General features: G+C 35.2%; 1 protein-coding gene across 3 annotated transcripts in view; it reads right to left on the bottom strand.

Moving 5' to 3' along the window:
• LOC118750868 overlaps positions 1-18,089 on the bottom strand; it is a 34,450-nt gene that overhangs the window by 8,669 nt on the left and 7,692 nt on the right. For all 3 annotated transcript variants that reach the window (XM_036485601.1, XM_036485600.1, XM_036485602.1), the window contains exons 2-4: positions 7,041-8,036; positions 2,323-2,486; positions 2,083-2,228 (exon numbers count right to left, since the gene is read on the bottom strand). In XM_036485601.1, the coding sequence (XP_036341494.1) occupies positions 2,083-2,228; positions 2,323-2,486; positions 7,041-7,933 (1,203 nt within the window). In that variant the 5' untranslated portion in view covers positions 7,934-8,036. The remainder of the gene's footprint in view (positions 1-2,082; positions 2,229-2,322; positions 2,487-7,040; positions 8,037-18,089) is intronic.

Raw genomic sequence — 18,089 nt, 5'->3', positions numbered from 1 at the left:
GACATCTTGTCCCCGATCAGTGAGCGTATTGTCACAAATCGCAACAAAAAGTAGTTGAACAATATCAGCTCAAATCCCCGAAATCTAATACGGCGATGTAGAGTGACATTGAATGCAGCTCTTAGCTACGTTCAGGTTGAGAAGGAACTCTCCGCGCCATTCGAGACCAAAATAAGATAACGTATGACCTCCTGAAAGCAAACTGTTTGGCAGTTATATTTTGAAATTGTGAAGGGGTTTGTCTATCCGGGATCCAGCATCAATACCACCTTTAACGTCAGCCTGGAGGTCAAGCGAACTCCTGCAATAGGTTACCACAAACTGGGTAGGCTTTTGAAAAGTAGAGCTCCCTTTCGACGAACAAAAAGCAAGCTCTAAAAATCTATCAAAATACCCATAATTTTATATGGAACTATTCTATGCAATATCTATGGCCACGTTTACATGGACGACGGGTAGCGACGGACCAAGAGCCACATAAGAAGAAGTTGGACAGAAGATGGATTTGTATAAGTATGTATTTAGTTGTTGTTGTTTTAAAATAACAGAGTTTCTTGTTTCTCCCATAAATTTAAAAATTTGTCTATTCAGCTTTCCTTTAAATTGATGACGACTCTATAAAATCTGTTGGAAAAAATGCTATCTATTAAATCTCATACGAGTATCGTAGCTACATATCGTTCCCTTAATATAGAAAGGCCCTAACTCATTTTATTTTGAAGTTAAGCTCTGGTAGATTCCTCACAAATGACTTAATCGAATTTAAAATCAACTACTACATCAAAAAATTAGTTTCTGTATTTATTAAAAACCAGTGTAATGAAAAAAAGTCTCAACAGAAGATCTGTAGTTTTTGTAAAGTTTAATAACTACTCTTTAAAGAAACAAAAATGTTAGATAGGACCTTTCTACATTAAGGTAAACGATCCCTGCAAAAAATGGGACTAATCCGGGATGACTCCGGGAGCAATCGCAAAGGAGCATGCGACTAATACCACTTTTGATCTCTTTATATGGAATGAACTGATCGATTTTGTTCGGGCATGTCCTATGAAGAGACTAATTGTTTACATTTATACCCGAAAGGGCATAAAAAGCGACTAGTCACTTTTAAAAATTAAAAAAAATTTTCGCCAGCTGAGATTCGAACCGGGGTGCTCAGTTTTGTTAGGCGAATACTCTCTCTGTATGCCAACGCCCCACATGAAATTTCATTGACTAAGAGCGTACATATCATTAAATCGTTAATAGTACCCGTTAGAGATGAGTTGGGGACTAATTGATCTCCATTAGTACCCGTATGATACCAGTTGGGACTAATTAATGCCCAATTGTACCCGATTGAGAGTAATCTCGGAATACTCTCTTTAGAAATTACCCTGCAAAAAATTGTGCGACTAATCTCTAAAGAGAGTATTTCGAGATTACTCTCAATCGGGGACAATAGGGCATTAATTAGTCGCAACTAGTCTCAAACGGGTACTAATGAAGATCAATTACTCTCGACTCATCTCTTATGGGTATAATTGGAGATCAATTAGTCCCCAACTCATCTCTAACGGGTACTATTAAGGATTTAATGATATGTACGCACTTAGTCAATGCAATTTCATGTGCGGCGTTGGCACGCAGAGAGGATATTCGCCTAACAAAACTGAGCACCCCGGTTCGAATTTCAACTGGCGCAAATTTTTATTTTTATTTTTTAAAAGTGACTAGTCGCTTTTTATACCCGTTCGGGTATAAATGTGAACAATTAGTCTCTTCATAGGACATGCTCGAACAAAAGCGAACAGTTCATTCCATATAAAGAGATCAAAAGTGGTATTAGTCGCATGCTCATTTGCGATAGCTCCCGGAGTCATCCCGGATTAGTCCCATTTTTTGCAGGGTAGTCGCACAGTTTTTTGCAGGGATATGTTACATATATGTATGTATGTATGTACACCAAAGCTTTCTTTTACATCAATAACAGTGCATTCATTCGAATTTGCACAGGGACAGATTGGGGTAGTTTAGAAAGATACAATCAGAGTTTTCTTTTTTAGTTTCATGATACAGATATTAAAAATTTCTTTTTACCTGACAATGCCCCAAATGTTGTTCAACGCTTGATGAGATTAGAACGATTTGGCCATGGCATGTTATTGCTAGGAAAAACCTATCCAGCATTTTCATTAATGATTCCGTGTATTGCGGGCGATTCTGATTTAGGCTTTCTCCAAATACTGTAAATTGTAAACAAAAATATGAGTTTTAGTTAAATACTTAAAAGTGCCTTATATTGTAGTTTGTTGTATAAAACATTTATGCAAAGCTTACTGTACTGCAATCGCAAACCATGGGCGGCAAACCGTAATACCGCTGTTTTATCCACGCGCCTGGGAGATTCTGCTACATGTGGCACCATTGTAGATAACTCTTGAATAGATCCATTCAGCTTATCACGTCTGTTTTTCTCTGCTCGGTTTCTTGCTTCGCGACCACTGCAAAATTAACAAAAACGATGCGAATTAATTAAGTAAATTAAAGCAAGTAAATCAAGAATCATCAAATATGGTTTGTTTGAAAAAAAAAAATGTTAACCATTTGAGATTCACTTTGATAGAAAATTCATCTCGCTATGTTTTTCACTTAACTCCATACATACATACTTATGTATGTGCATTGTAGGCATATGACTTTTTAACTATACATATGTATATCCTATGAGTAGAGATGAGGAATGATGAAAATCCAACAAAACTAATATTTTTGACAAAATTTGGCTAAAAACTGCAAATGTGATGCAGTTCAACAGAGCTCCTTTAAACGAACCGAACTGCATCAAAAATTTTATATCGAAAAAAAGGTGACTTGTTCTCTTTGGTAATTAACCGATTTATGTGAGCTAAAGTTCTTGACACAACTTTTGTTATGCCTAATGTACATACAAATACATACATAATCATTATTATATTAATCAGATGAATACAAATATAGAACAGGGTGAATAAACGTAAAGTTCAGAATTCGTGCTATATTTACTAGCCCCTTTATTCCCAATGTGTTGACAAATCTTGTTAAAATTGCTCTGTCATAACCGCATTGCCTAAAGTAGTATCCCGCAAAAATTAGCTATGAGAATTGTAATTTCGGCAAATTTTGCCATTTCGTCGGAATAGGACCGCAGATCTTGTAGTAGTATAGTATGTAAATCTGAATTTCTAGTTTTTCAGGATTCTAGAATTCAATTCCTGAGTCTCTAAAGGCTGGACTAGACATATTGAACTGCATGTCCCAAATGTACAAATATTTTAAAACTGTCTGATTATAGGATATCAAGGCTTTACACTTTCATCTTCCTTGTTATATTTATTCGTTCGCATTTAATTTCATACAATCTTTCATATTAAATTTAATGTCTTGTTTACATAGATTTAAGTTAATCTTTGTGAAAATGTATCTAATTTGAAGTATACCTCCAAAAGACTATACATAGTCTTACCTTGTACTACATGAGTGAATAAAATACCAGTTTGGCCGAGCTTTGATCGAAGCGCATATACTTTGCAAAGCTTTCAAGGTTTGGGTATCAAATACGGGTTATCTGGATAGCTGTAAAATTAATATTTTGCAAAAAAATTAAAAAATAATTTGGATTTTATAAAATAAGTAAATTTTTTACTTTAAAAATTATGAGTCAACCTACGCTGGAGATACGCTGGGATGAAGAGTACATATGTATCTTGAGCGTACGTTCACAAAAAGCTCATTCAAATTAACAAAATACAACTTTGTATTAAAAAAAACTCTGGCAAGACTCGTCGAAAATATTTTCGGACTGAAGTGCTCAGGAATACTTTTCATTTGATATCCATATTGCGTAGTTTTAGTTAAATTTTGTAGAGTCGAAAATATGCGGCAACCTTACATTAATATTCTGAGGGATAATATATAGGCAAAGCATTGTTTATAATAATATTACATACAAGTATTTGAGGTTTAATGGAATATACAGCGTGGCTCCGAATAACTGTCGCACAGGTTGTTTTTTTTTTTAATGAAAGGGTCCTTTATAGGTTTTGCGAAAAAATGATTTTTTATTTTCTTTTTAATTAGTTTTAAAATTTTAATCCCTTTTTGCATTTGCCAGCAGTGTAAACTTTGGGAGATATGTATGTAAGTACATGCGACACACAAGTCTTTTGTAGGTGTTTTTTTTCTTAAAGCCTGATTTTGGCAACTTAACTTAACGGAACATAGAACTTAGAAAATCAAAATGAAACAGATTCGACGTGGCATTACGTTACGTTAAGTTTCGGCCATTCAATTATAAGAAATATCCATTTATGAGAATGTCTTAGTGAGAGCCTGTAAGTTACGTTAAGTTGCCATAATCAGCCCATTAGACTTTGTATATAAAAGACCAAAAAAAGAAAAACTGTATAGGGTTGGTCGAATAAATGGCCCTCCTAGTCACCAGTTCCGAGTCTATTCGATTGCTGAGTATGAGGCCTTCTGTTGAACAAAAGGGGGGGTATGAAGGACTCCGCAGCGTCTGGGTTCAGGCCCTGGTCAAAGCAACATCGCAAAAAATTTAACCAAAAAGGTTTTTTCTTAACACACTTCGTGTGACAACATCATGGCGCATGGCACAAATCGGAGGAGAAGCTCGGCCAAACACTAACATATTTATGTGTAAGCGCCAATCTATTTTTATTATTATTATGAAGGTGGTGCCAAACTTAAACATAACCTTGCATGTTTTTTTTTGCAATTGGCGCATGCGCTCATCTGCTGATCTTTAAGTAGCCATTTAATGTGACTTGCAACTTTGAAATTAAATAATAAGCTCATTACTACACATAATGCTGCTTGGCTCTTGCCCCACAATAACTAGACAAAGTGAGTCGTGCTGTAAACAAACGCATCTCTGTGGATATACTTTCCTGAATGGGTTCTATAAAAAGAACTACATAACTATGTGTAATTATCATTGCGAGTAGAGAGTAATTGATTCGACATTACTCGTGCCAGTGTTCGTTGAAAACCATAGGGGTCGCTTATATTTTTGCATAGAAAATACATATGTATATACCAGAGAACAGCACGAGTGCCTATTTTTCTGACTCTAAATACATTCACTCTAAAAACATTTGCGTATGAAAACAAAGACTGGAGTGGGATATTTTCTCGTACCATTTTTACGCTCACTGCTTTTATGCGGTGGAAATATGCTCACAGCAAAAATAGCAGAGTGTCACTGTGATCACAAGTAGTTAGCACCAAAAGAAGGAAGGTCAACTTACTCAAACCCAAATTGGTTGAGACAGTGATTGAATTTGCACAAGATGCGAAATATCTAGGTTGATGTCAGACAATAGACTCAACTGGAACTGACATCTCACAACGGTTAACAATAAAGCCACGAGATCATTTTATGCTTGCCAAAGCCTCCATGGTAAATGAATGGGTTATTGCCAAAACTAATGTACTGGTAATTCAATACGGTGATAAAACCGATTTTCACTTATGCGGCACTAAGGCTCTAAAGTGTAATAATATACCTGTAAGATGATAAACGCCATGATCAGCGAGGGATCTCAGGTTTGGTACTTGAGGACCTAGATTTCAAAAAAGCGGTACATATATCCAACAAAATTCCAGGCGGAAAATTTCGCAATTGAAGTCTGTGTCCACGAATGTCTTCGCAGAAGGACTAATAGGGCAACAATAAACGTCTTGTCGGATAGCCAGGCAGCGTTAAGAGCTCTTGACTCTTGCAAAACGGTGACAAACTAGTAGACAGTTGCAAGATGGTGCTGGAAAAACTAGGAACCAAAAACAGAGTTACCTTGTGGTAACCAACAGTGCCTGATCAGCCCTTTGCCTTTCTGTGGTCGGTCCACAGAATACACGGCAGAGTTTCTAAGGAGATGGAAGCACTCGCAAATCGCAAGTCAATGGCGCACGACAAAGGGCAAGAGGCAATCCAAAAGATTCATAACTCCCTCTCGTGGAATCTCTGAGTGACTGGTAAATCTTAACAGAGAGGGCTTAAGAACTCTTACTGGGTACCTGATAGGACCCTGCTGGCTTGCTGAAGTACCATCTACACAAAATGGGACTCTCTGATGAGACGAACTGCAGATTCTGTGAGTCGGAAGAGAAAACCTAGGAACATTATCATGTGATTGTCTGCTTATAACTCGCCTTAGATTTATACACCTTAGAGAAAAATTATCATCGCCATCCAGAATCATCAATAGCCTAAGGTAGGAGTGACAATTTCAGGGTTACAGGTTACAGCGCTTAATGCCATTATGCCCCATTATTATTATCATTATTATTATTATTATGATACTCGCGTATGAAAAGAGTATCAATGCGATGTTGCGCTGTACTCGTGCCGTTCTCTGGTATATACATATACATACATAGATACATATGTGATGCGGTTCATTAGCGTCCTGCTGAGTTAAGATGCTAAATGCGTAGGTTGTCGGCGTTGAAGCTCGTGCAAGTATATCCGCGGAATTATTCCATTCCTTACTTAACGCATTCACATACAAAGTATAGCGCCAGCACGTGATACAAATGCGACAGCGACCACGAATCCCTCAAAATATTGAAAAGTATGCGAAGTATTCGCAATTTTCAAAGGGAGACCCTATGGAATATCTATGTGCATATGTATATAGTATACGATTTTTGTGCATATGCAAAATAGGTTTTATCATTCGTCCACTGCTTAAGGAAAATGCTTGATATTATGCAACGTTCTCTGGCGGCCAAAAACATTGCAAAAATGGATGTTCTATGTGAAAACATATTTCGCCAGAGTGTATGGCGAACTATTTTTGCTTGCTTGTAAGGTTCTCCGATCTAGTGTACATAAATACACAGATATCGTTATCTTTATTCAGCAACAAATTTTCCATTTTATAGGAGAAGCAAAAAATAATTTAAAAATAAAATCAAGAATAGATAGAGCTTTTTAAAAAGTTGTTTTTGGTACTAACACTTACAAATTTTTTAGTGAAGGTGATAGCACTCACCTGTTGGAAAGCTGCAGCATATCCAGCATTGGGTCGTGAGAATAGCTGCCGTAATTAGGGTACCGATGGCCACCACCGTAAGTTCGATAGCAGCTACTCGCTGAGCCGTATGGTGCATTTGGGTACCACATATTTGGATGGTAACCGGATGGGTGCGGGTATTCACTATATAGTGATTGTTGTGCTTGTGGGTGTGGATGGGGCCGGGCAAAGTTGTTATTGCTCATTCCATAATGCGTCGGCGTCAAGGGCTGTCCATAGGAAGCGGAAGGCGGATGCATAGGACGTACATGTGGTGGAGGGAGCGGTGAATTGTAATTGCATTGTAACGTGGACGGTGTTTCAAACATCATTTCGCTGGGTGAATATTTTATATCTTGCTCAATGTTGTTGTTGTTGTTGTACGCATGCGAAGCTGGCATTCGATTGGAATTCGTAAGAGCTTCAATGGTAATTGTGGATGCTACATCAGCATCACTCAGTGAATCGGTTAATTGGAAAAAGTCGGTGCTCCTCAATTCAGATTGAAATGTGTTCGTAAGAGGTGCTGGCCTATTGGGTTGACATGCTTTATCATCTATCACATCCGATGCAGAGCACATAATCGATGATGGTAAATTTGAATCAGTCAAGGTACTCGCGGAAAATTCAGCTGCATCTAAGGCGGATATATTATCATCCATGAAACCATCGTCATTTTCCCAGATCCGACACTGGAAGCTATTGCTGGGATTATCTTCCTCTTTATCTATAGATTCCAAAGCGGGGTGGTTCTGCGATTTAAAGCTGTTTGGTGACGTAAGTGCCACATCTTCAAGATTATACGGAATGTTTAACTTAAAATCCTCTTCTTCCGAAGTAGCAGTTTCACTGCGTGTCTCAGAAGTGCTCATTATGACGGACAACACTAGAGCCGTATACGGAATAGGTATTCATTCATATGTTTTCAATCCACATTAAACGGATGCAACATACTGTTCCTCTCGAACCAATAACCTGTGGAAATAACGAAAAAAAATTGCATTAATGATTATGTTTGGTAGTAATTTATATTCATATGTACATTAGGGTGATTCGCCACAAATAGTTGCGGGTTTTCCACCGGAATTATAAAACTTATTATAATTTAAGTTAGACCTATTTACAAATCCCTAAAAAAAAAGTGTCGTTATGTCTTTTAATTCCGTGGAAAAAAATTTTAAAATTACTCAATAAATAATTTTTTATTTTAATGCGGATTCATCATTTTAGTTCAGAACTTTTCTTCCATGTGGCTTTTGTTGTCAATAATCCTTACACAGAGTAAAGTTACATTCATTTAAGAAGGTTTAGTTTTTCGCCGATAAAGACAGGTCCTACTACTACGAACGCGGAACTATGAAGCTCAGCGAAAGCTGGCAAAATATCATCGAGCATAGCGGATAATATATCATTGAATTATCCTTTATATTTATATATGTAAATAAATTTCTTTGAAAACTACATAAGGAAATACGCAATGACTTTTCACATAACCCAATACATTTTCTGGGGGATATTTCCGGGTTCTGGATGTCACCAAATTCACCAGCGAGTGACCAAAACCGAATCTTTGCATCCGGTTCAAGCAGCTCACGACTTTAGGTGTTAACACTAAATATCCTCTGTGTAGCAACCGAACACGCATTTGGAAGCGAGCTAATGTGAGAAGGCAAACCGCCAATAATAGGTTGTGCGTTGGGCTTGGGTTCCGCCACGGTAAAAAAACGCCAAAGAATAGTTCAAACTTGCCTCGGTTGAGACTTATTCTTTTGAGAACGAACGAGTACGCGCAACTTACAAAATTTTGTTAGGGTCGTTGATGTCTTCGGAAAAGACTCAGGCTGACATCGGCGTCATTCAATAAATCCGCTAGAAGGGCAAGGTAGACAAAACAATGGGCCTTACGACGTCTATCACAGCTGCCATGTGTAGGTGCGCAAGTTCGGTGTCGGATTTGTGGTGGGAGAGAGACTCCGTCTCCGAGTACGAAAGTTCACCCCGCTGAACGAGTTTATGGCCACAATCCTCATCAAAGCGATATTCTTCAACATTCCGTTCATTTGCGCCGATGCCCTGACGAAAGAGAGGCACGAGGCGACCAAATACTTGTTTCTAATCCAGGGGGGCAACGAAGGGATCCGACAACGGACTGACTTCAGCGGGACCGGGAACATCGCAGCATGTAGCACTACGTTCCGGCATAGGAAGATCCATTCAGCTATATGGCCGCCTCAGAATCAACAAACGAGGAACCAAATCGGTCATGTTGTGATAGATGGAAGGCACGGTACCAGTATTTTAGATGTACATACATATGTACACTTCGAGAACCCAACATCGACTCGCACCACAATATTTTTGCACACAAGATACGCGCTACGCTTCGTCTGTTCTGTTAATGTATGTAGATAGATAAGAAGCAAAGCGTTTGAGTCTGGCGCCGAATGCGTACAAAAAGAAGTATCTCTTGTCATGCGATTTGCTAAATTATATGCAAATACAAAGGCAAATTAACAAAAATGCTTATAAAACTTGATATTTCTTCGATACGATATATTTAATAAGGTGAAAATCGATAGCTGAGTTGAAGATCGACCTAACTCGGCAGCCAGTTCGAAAATGTCCTATCTAAGAAAAGTTTTCAAGAACGACCTTCTTCAGAATTTGATTGAAGAATGCCCAATTTCATAATTTGATTGAAAAATGCCCTATCTCCGCCGAATTATGAGATAGGGCGTTCTTCAACCAAATTCTGAGATAGCGTGTTTTTCAATAAAATTCCGAAGTAGGGCGTTCTTGAAAAGTTTTCTGAGATATAAGGGCTACAAAACTGCAACCAAACATTTTTCTAAAAATTCTCAACAAAAATCTGGAAAATCTGGTGAGGATTTGTGGAATTTATATAATTTTTGTTCGAAGTTTGAAAAGCGGATTTATCTGATATTTGTTGTTTAACTACCTAGACTTTTATAAGAAAAAAATATTAAACGCAAAATAAACTAAAGAAATATAGCCAAAATTCTTAAAAGTACGACGAGTCTATTATTTCTGCCGCCAGTGTAATTTGCACAGCTTATCTTGCTCCTACATAATAATAAAAAATTTATAAAAAAGATGAGCTTCGTCTCGTATTTTCTTTGTTTTCGATTATTTTTAGTAGCGTATTAACTGATTGTCAGATACTAAAACAGTTGTGTGACGCTAAGAGAATACCATTCTTCCAGCAAGTAGTACTATATGCAAGTAAAAGCAACACTTAAGCTCACAGATGTACATATGTATGTTTTTGTTTACTTCACTATGTATAATTGCTATTTTTTATCAGTAGGAGTTTTGCTTTTTCTAGTGAATGGTAAAAGTGGTGGGACGATTTATTATACATACTTATATATGTATATACATACAGTGTATTTTGTTATACGAATCAGAAGTAACCGTCACTCTCCTGATTTTATCACTAATGCGCTGTTTAAATGAGTCGATTTTACAGGCAATTTTAATTGGAAGTGATTAGTTGAAAGGCTGTTCACCCTAGCGATTTTAGAGGCAACTTTTAGTTGAAAGCAACAACTCAAGTTGCCTCTAAAATCGCCTCATGTAAACACCATATAAGTCAAATAAAGTAATCTGAGCTGCAGCTGGTCAAGGATTGGCAACATTCTAAACAAATCGGACATATATACATATGTACATATATGTGCATTAGACTGCATCACCAAAAAAAGTTGCGGTTTTTCCGCCGGGACTACAAAATTTATTATATTTTAAGACGTCCACCAAAATATTTCGAAGAAGTATTAAGATTTAAGCGAGCTGGGCCGATTTGAAAATACCTTCAAGAATAAAGCTTTTTATGAATAAAAATAGTTTCTTAAAGAACTTTTTGAAAAAAGTCCCCTCAGATCACAAAAAAAAAATTTGCATAAAAATATTTAAAAATCTTTTCAATGTAATAATGAGATTTTTAATGCTGTTTTTTTTTTTACTTTTTTCAAGGATTGATTTACGAAAAACGTAAATAAATGGGCCAAAACTATTCTGATTTAGACTTATGGGATCTCGGTAGAAAGGTATTTTCCCACTATTATTTATGTGCAAAAAAGTCCCAATTTTTTTTTTTCAAATACCAGCACATCTTAATTCAGCTTTGAATGATGTTCGCTCACCCTACCTTTCTCTTTCATCCTTTGAATGCGTTTCTTAGCAAAGAAATAAAAAGGGTGAGAAAATACCTTTCCAATGATACCTCACAAGTCTAAATCGGAAGAGTTTAGGTTCAGTTATTCGAGTTTTTCTTATGCCAATCTTTGAAAAAAGTTAAAAAAACAACATCAAAAATCTCACTATTACGATTCCGTTTAATTTTCTTTTTAATTTTTTAAAAATATTTTTATGTAAATTTTTTAAGCTTAAACCGTTTTGCAATTTGAGGGGATTTTTTCAAAGAATATCTTTAAGAAAATATTTGTATTCATAAAAAACTTCATTTTTGGAGGTATTTTCAAATCGGTCCAGCTCATGTAAATCTTAATATTATTCCCCAATATTTTGGTGGACGTCTTAAAATATAATAGATTTTATAATTCAAATGGAAAAACGGTACCGATTTTTTTTTCCGTATGGGGGGTGATGCAGTCTAATGTACATACGTGTAGTATATGAAACGGGATACGGATTTAAACGAGTACGATATTAAACTCCCTCAATACCATCGCGAATCGTGCTAGTTACCAATTGACAGCTATTTACAAAAGGTCATTGCCTTCATGCTGGAATCTTGTTTGTGAGTGACACGAAATGTTATTACTTCAAAAATATAGCTAAACTGTGAATCTTGCACTATGTGTGTCTATCTAGCAAATTAAAATTATTTGAATAAAATGCATTTATGGCTAATTATCTTCTACAAGTATTTCCATACATTTAAGTTAAGATGGGTATCGCGAACTTTTTCGCGTTGTCTTTTTATTTATTAATGATAAATTTGTTTACGAATGTTCTAAATTCAAGAAAAAATAAAAAAAATTTTTTTACCTCATTTGGAGGTAAGATGCTTTTAGTACAGATGCATACAAACGTAAAAACATTGGGAAATTCCATAAAGAAACAGACAAAACAGCATTACGATTTGATGACAGTCGTGCATAACAAATGTACATGCACAGTTAAGTACTTATACAAATACTTAGGAACGCAGTTGCTCACACAAACAATTTATTGAAAGTACTCAGTGTTAGAAAAGTAATGTTTGGAAATGCTAAAAATAATGGATAGATCCTATAGTATATGCACAAAAAGATGCAAGAATTTATCTACAGCGTTGTCATACGAAAGTAATGTGTCGCACGTCATTTCAAAAGCTACATATAAATAAATAAAAAATTTATAGAATAAAAAAATAAAAAAAAAAAACGTCTGTGCCATAGGGTTTGAAATCGTGACCAAACGAACACGCATCCATTCGGCTACATACAGCTGTTGAGATAACGTAAGAAAAATACATACTTCCCAACAAACATTTATGTTTGCGCTCAACTTGAGGTTAAGCTGAGAACTAAGATATTTCTCAAGTTGAGAAAATGCTAGTTCTCAACTTGAACTCCAATGTAATTCTCCAATTGGTCTCAAACATATCATTGAACTAGTAAAATTAGTTATACCTTTTTGATTAAAATGACATATATACATAGATGAATTTAAATATTCTTTTTTTAATTTTATTACTCCTTTTGTATTATGTAGTAAATCAATATCGTATTACCATAATTCACTTCACAGTATACAGTCCGACAGTAATTCTGCCACTGAATTCACTTCGCGTTTTACTTTTTTTTTAAGATTATTTGAAGATGCTTTTAGATTATTTACTTTTTGTTGGTAATTTTCCTCTTTATATAGCTTTAGTTTTTCACTTGATAATTAAAAATTCGTTTCTCTATCACTTTTTACGTATCTGCGCGTCGGTTAGAGATGAGTTGGAGAATGATGTTGGATATCAACTTGAGAACTATGAATTTCTCCAAGGTTGGAGAAATATTTTTTTTTTTTTTGTGTTTGTTGGGTTGAGTTAGTTCTCAAACTTTTTGTTTTGTTTGTAGCTTCAGAACTACACATCTTCCGCTTGCTCACATTGCTATGCATCTTTTCATTCAACCGTAGCTGTTAATCTTTTCTTGGCAGAAAAAGGTAATGCATTCGCATTTTTCATCTGGGTAAATACATACACAAATGTATATATTTGTAAATACACAAGCTCGAGTAGATCTGCTTCTTCTACTAAACTACTTATGTACTTATGAGCCACCTTGATAGTTGAACCCGGTAACTAAGCGCTGAAGTCGAGTTCTGGCTCTGAACTAATGAAGTTATTCTAAGCTTAATCTTACTCTTCATGCATAAGACAAAATTAATCCGCCTTTGACATTTCTCAGATATACATACATACCTTCTGAATCAAGTCATTTAAAATAAATGTGTGCTAGATGCCTAATGGGTCATAGATCATTTCTTTGGCAAGTAGCCCGAAGTTTTGAGTATTTCATAAAAAAACGGCTATTTTCTTAAAGTGTATCTGTCTGTTCGTTTGACTGTGCACACGATTCCTCATTTTCTTTGTCCCAGTAACCGCCAAATCGGTTTTGGTCGACTTCAACAAAGCACGCCAGTCGTTTCCCTGTGCCCACGAATACTCGAGTGAAAATTCGAGTCCGACCGCTTCCCATTTTTTGGCCGATGTCGATGCCATGCAGATTAATCTGGCGGTGAGTGAAGAATTGCAATACTTTGGCCTTTTTCTTATTCAATGTTAAATATTTCATTCGAAATTACATTTCCCAGTTGTACACATAGTTGTAAAAATATGCAGCTTCTGCTGACTGCAAGCTCAGGAGTTCCGTAAGGAACTGCTTTAAGCAATGTAGGCATCCCCTCTATGCAGATGATTTAAAAATGTTGTATATGACAAATATTTCCCTTGATATTGGGATTCTTCAAAACAAGTTAAGTGCTTTGTATAACTGGTGTTGCCATAATAAGTCAGAAATTAATATTGATAAGTGCTATTCTGTTATTTATTGTAAAATTCAAGCTACTATTTTATATTTACATAGTATATATGTATTTCAAATTTTGTCAACAGCACTTCTAATAAAATTAAGGACCTTGGAGTTCTTTTTGACTCCTCTTTCACGTTCGTTGACCATCTGAATTACATAATCCCCAAAGCATATTCTTCACTAGCTTTTATAAAGCGAAATTGCAATGAATTCAGGGATCCTTATTAAAAAAAAATAAATAAAAAATCCTGTGTAACTCTTTTGTAAGATCGAAATTGGAATATGCGTTTAAAAAAAAAAAAATTAAATTTGCTTTGTGTCACATAAAATTTGAGTAACCGATTCCATCATATGCTTCGCGCCGTAAACTGAGCGATTTACACAGTCTTAATAGCAGAATAAAAGTTTCAGGATTGATGTTTCTTCACGACGTGCTGAATGGTGTTATTGACTGTCCATCAATATTACCACTCATAAAACCCGATACTCCAAGTACCTCCCTTCGTCACCACGACCTAGTATATGTAGAACTGTGCAAAACCAATTAAACTCTGAGCTAAGCCAATCACAAGGTCGTTAAATGAATTTAATTTACCAATTAGAGTTAAGAATGTAAATACTTTTGCTAATCGCATTACGCCTAATACAGTGAATTGCTATTTAGTCTGTAAGGTATTGTGAAACCATAGACTTAAATAAATAAATAAATGAAATAAATATAACATGGGTTATTTATGGAAACGCGTAAATGCCTCGTAACCGCGTAAACCTCATAAATAAACCGATTTTCCATACAAAATTAAGTAAGTTTACGAGGTTTATGTGATTACGAGTCATTTACGCGTTTTGGTGAATTGCCCTAATAACTGTATATTTTAAAGTAATGATGAAAGTACAGTGCACGCTGGATAATGTGAATTTTATTATTATTATTATTTTTTCAACTTGTTCACTTTTGTGAATGCCACTTTTGTGATCAATTACTTATATCTGAAGGCGTCTGATATTCGATCAACCTCATCAGCCAAAGGTCAGCATTTTTGTCATCAGTTTATGACAGTAGAACTATTTACAGATGCATTCAGTTAGAAGTAACCAAACATTTAAGCACAAAAGGTGGAAATGACTTGTGCCACTTTCAAAATAAACGACTCAACTAATATACATATATACATATTTCAGTAGCTTCTGCGGCTATTTTGCTCAAAATTGACAAAGAAGTACCGTTTTAGCAACAAACTAATTTGTGTGTTTTTTTTTTTTACTTTAGAAATGAGTGTGGCACTGGCTTCTACTAATATTGATATCTCTACTAATCAGGGTTGTTGAAAATTTTTCAGTTTTTTTTTTTAACCAGTCTATTTAATGTACATACATACATAAATACTGGCAATCTAACCTCTAAGACAAGTCATACCTAATCAACAACGAAAAATCTCTCTACAAGATTAGCCCGAGAAAGGAGCACCCTTATGTACAGAGGTGCCTGTATACATCCGTATGTGCTTAAATGTATGCACATATGCATACGGGTTTCATTTTAATTCAAACAGGCTGCGTTCATGTTTCATGTGCTATTTGTTTCATTAATTCAACTCTTTGTTTAACACTTACTTATCCCTTTGGCTCTGAGCTGCTTTTTTTTTTCTTAATCGCATTTTAAGTACTTCGTTAACTTTATTCTGCTTTGGACAATATTTTCAAACTGCATTAAAATGAATGTACATATGTATGTATGGTTGATTGTACCTATGCTTGCGTTAAATTTGTATTATACACACATATTTAGTACAAAGAAGCACTTTGCTGTATTTAAAAAAAATGTTTCGTTATTTAAAGCTGTGTTGCCGATTCGTTATAAGCAATAATTGTTACAGGTTTCAGTTTTAATAATAAACACCAAAATTAGAACGACTTTAAGAAAACAAGAAACCGGTTCATTTCATATAAATGTGCAAACATATATACAAATACTATAGGAAAATATGTACACTTACAAATTTATAACTAATATATATGTGAAGAATTTAGTTTGTAAGTGGATATGAAAGGTTTGTTCCACACGCTTTCCGGGCTGTTTCGGTAATTAGAGCGCAAAAATAAGTTACTCGCTCACAAGTGTCGAAAATGTGTCAACCCGTGCCAAAAGTGCTCAGAGCGTTAGGAACACAAAAAACCACCTTTCGTGCTCGGAATGAACAAATTACTAATGAACTAAACAATTATTTAATGTGAATTTATTTTATATAGCTAATAAAATTTGCACATTCATACATTTCTGAACCTTTAGTGCTATTTTCCATTTTTGTATTTTACAAAATTTACTTTCGGATGTAAACAAACCACAGCTGTAGTTGACTTCTTCAACATTTCTGCCCGGAAAAAATATCCGGGCTGTTTCGAACACGAAGAAGAAGATATTTACGATCCAAAAGTGGAAGGTATTCGCTCTTTATTACCCATTTTTCTAGCGTGAGGAACGCTTTCTGTGCTGTTTTGAGCACCCGCGGGATCTCGCAGGCTCGTGTGGAACAAACCTAATATAAAAATACAAACTTGGCGAATTCTATAAATCTTTGCGCGCTCTCCATTGACATTTTCACTTGTTTCGTTTGATCATTGCACTCGACCATTTGAATTGTTCGGCTATTGAGCTTTTGTATTCTTTTTAATTTTGTTACTAGGTATGACGTATAAGTATGCACATATGTGTGTATGTATGTACATACATATGTATCTACGTTGCAAATGTGTGCCGAAAAGTTCTCTCTTTTAGATAGTGGAAAAAATTATGTATATTTTTCGCACAGTTCTCTCAGTAAAATTAAACCAAGCAAAAAAAAATAAAAAAAAATAAATGAAAACAACAAGATAAACAAGTTATAGGCAAAGCCAACCATATGTGCATACATATGTACATTAGACCATACCACCTTACAAGCAAACAAAAAAAATTCGCCGTACACCACTGAGTCTAAAGTATTTTTGCGAGAAAATTTCGAAAAAAGCACCTACATTCGGCAATCAATTTTCTTTTAAATAATTCTACCGAAATAATCAAAACATTTCCTTAGCAAGATCGGATAAAATTTTGTTTTTTTTTTCGAAATTGCCGCGCAAAAATACTTTAAGACTCAAGGTACGATCTAATGTACATAAATATGTTATATGAGTAAATACTTACATACATATACATATATATGTGTATGTACATATGCACGGTGAGGAAAAATTCTACAATATGTATAATAATAATGCGAGAATCCAAGGCATTTGAAGCATACGAAAAATGTGACAACATTTGTGTGTAATGTGTAATGAAAAAACCTCCTGCTGGGATGAGAAATTTGCATAACTAATAAATAATATCTAGACAGACAAATCGTTAGTGGTTGGTTAAATGTTATACGGCCAATGATGTTGTCCACATCAACATCCTTCAGTCTCCTTGTCTAATTTATTACATGGCGTATACGTAATATTTAGATGCTTGTACCTAAATGTACACACACACACACACACACACACACTTAGCTACTATTTCCTTTTTGGGTATCACAAGAAAAATCCTGATTTAGGCAGATATTTATCTTTAGATGTCTTCGAAATATATTTAATCAGCAAAGCACGGAATTATTTTTTTTTTTAACTTTTTGGGTTGTGTGTTGTCCTTGTAAAGTCTATCTGTACATTGGCCTCAATGAATACGAAGATTTCATATCTTAAAGATTTTATCTTATTTTAAAGTTGAGCCAATCAACTTTACTTAAACAGTTTACCTGTTATCGACAGAATGTTTTAATGTGGGCTGACAAATTGACACTTATTTATACAGAAAGACAAAAAAAAAACATTTTTTAATAATCAATATACTTATTTTTAAAAGGTATTTTTTTTTTTATGTTACCAAACGATATCTCCTTTAGTATTTAATCAAATTTAATGAATGCTATCTCAATTTGAAGGGGAGAAG

The sequence above is a fragment of the Rhagoletis pomonella genome, unplaced genomic scaffold (genome assembly GCF_013731165.1).
Source record: "Rhagoletis pomonella isolate Grant_MI unplaced genomic scaffold, Rhpom_1.0 Rhpom_scaffold_00431, whole genome shotgun sequence".
NCBI classification, from domain to species: Eukaryota; Metazoa; Arthropoda; class Insecta; order Diptera; family Tephritidae; genus Rhagoletis; species Rhagoletis pomonella.
Note: the sequence above shows the minus strand (reverse complement) of the source record. Positions and strands in the feature narration are given on the sequence as shown.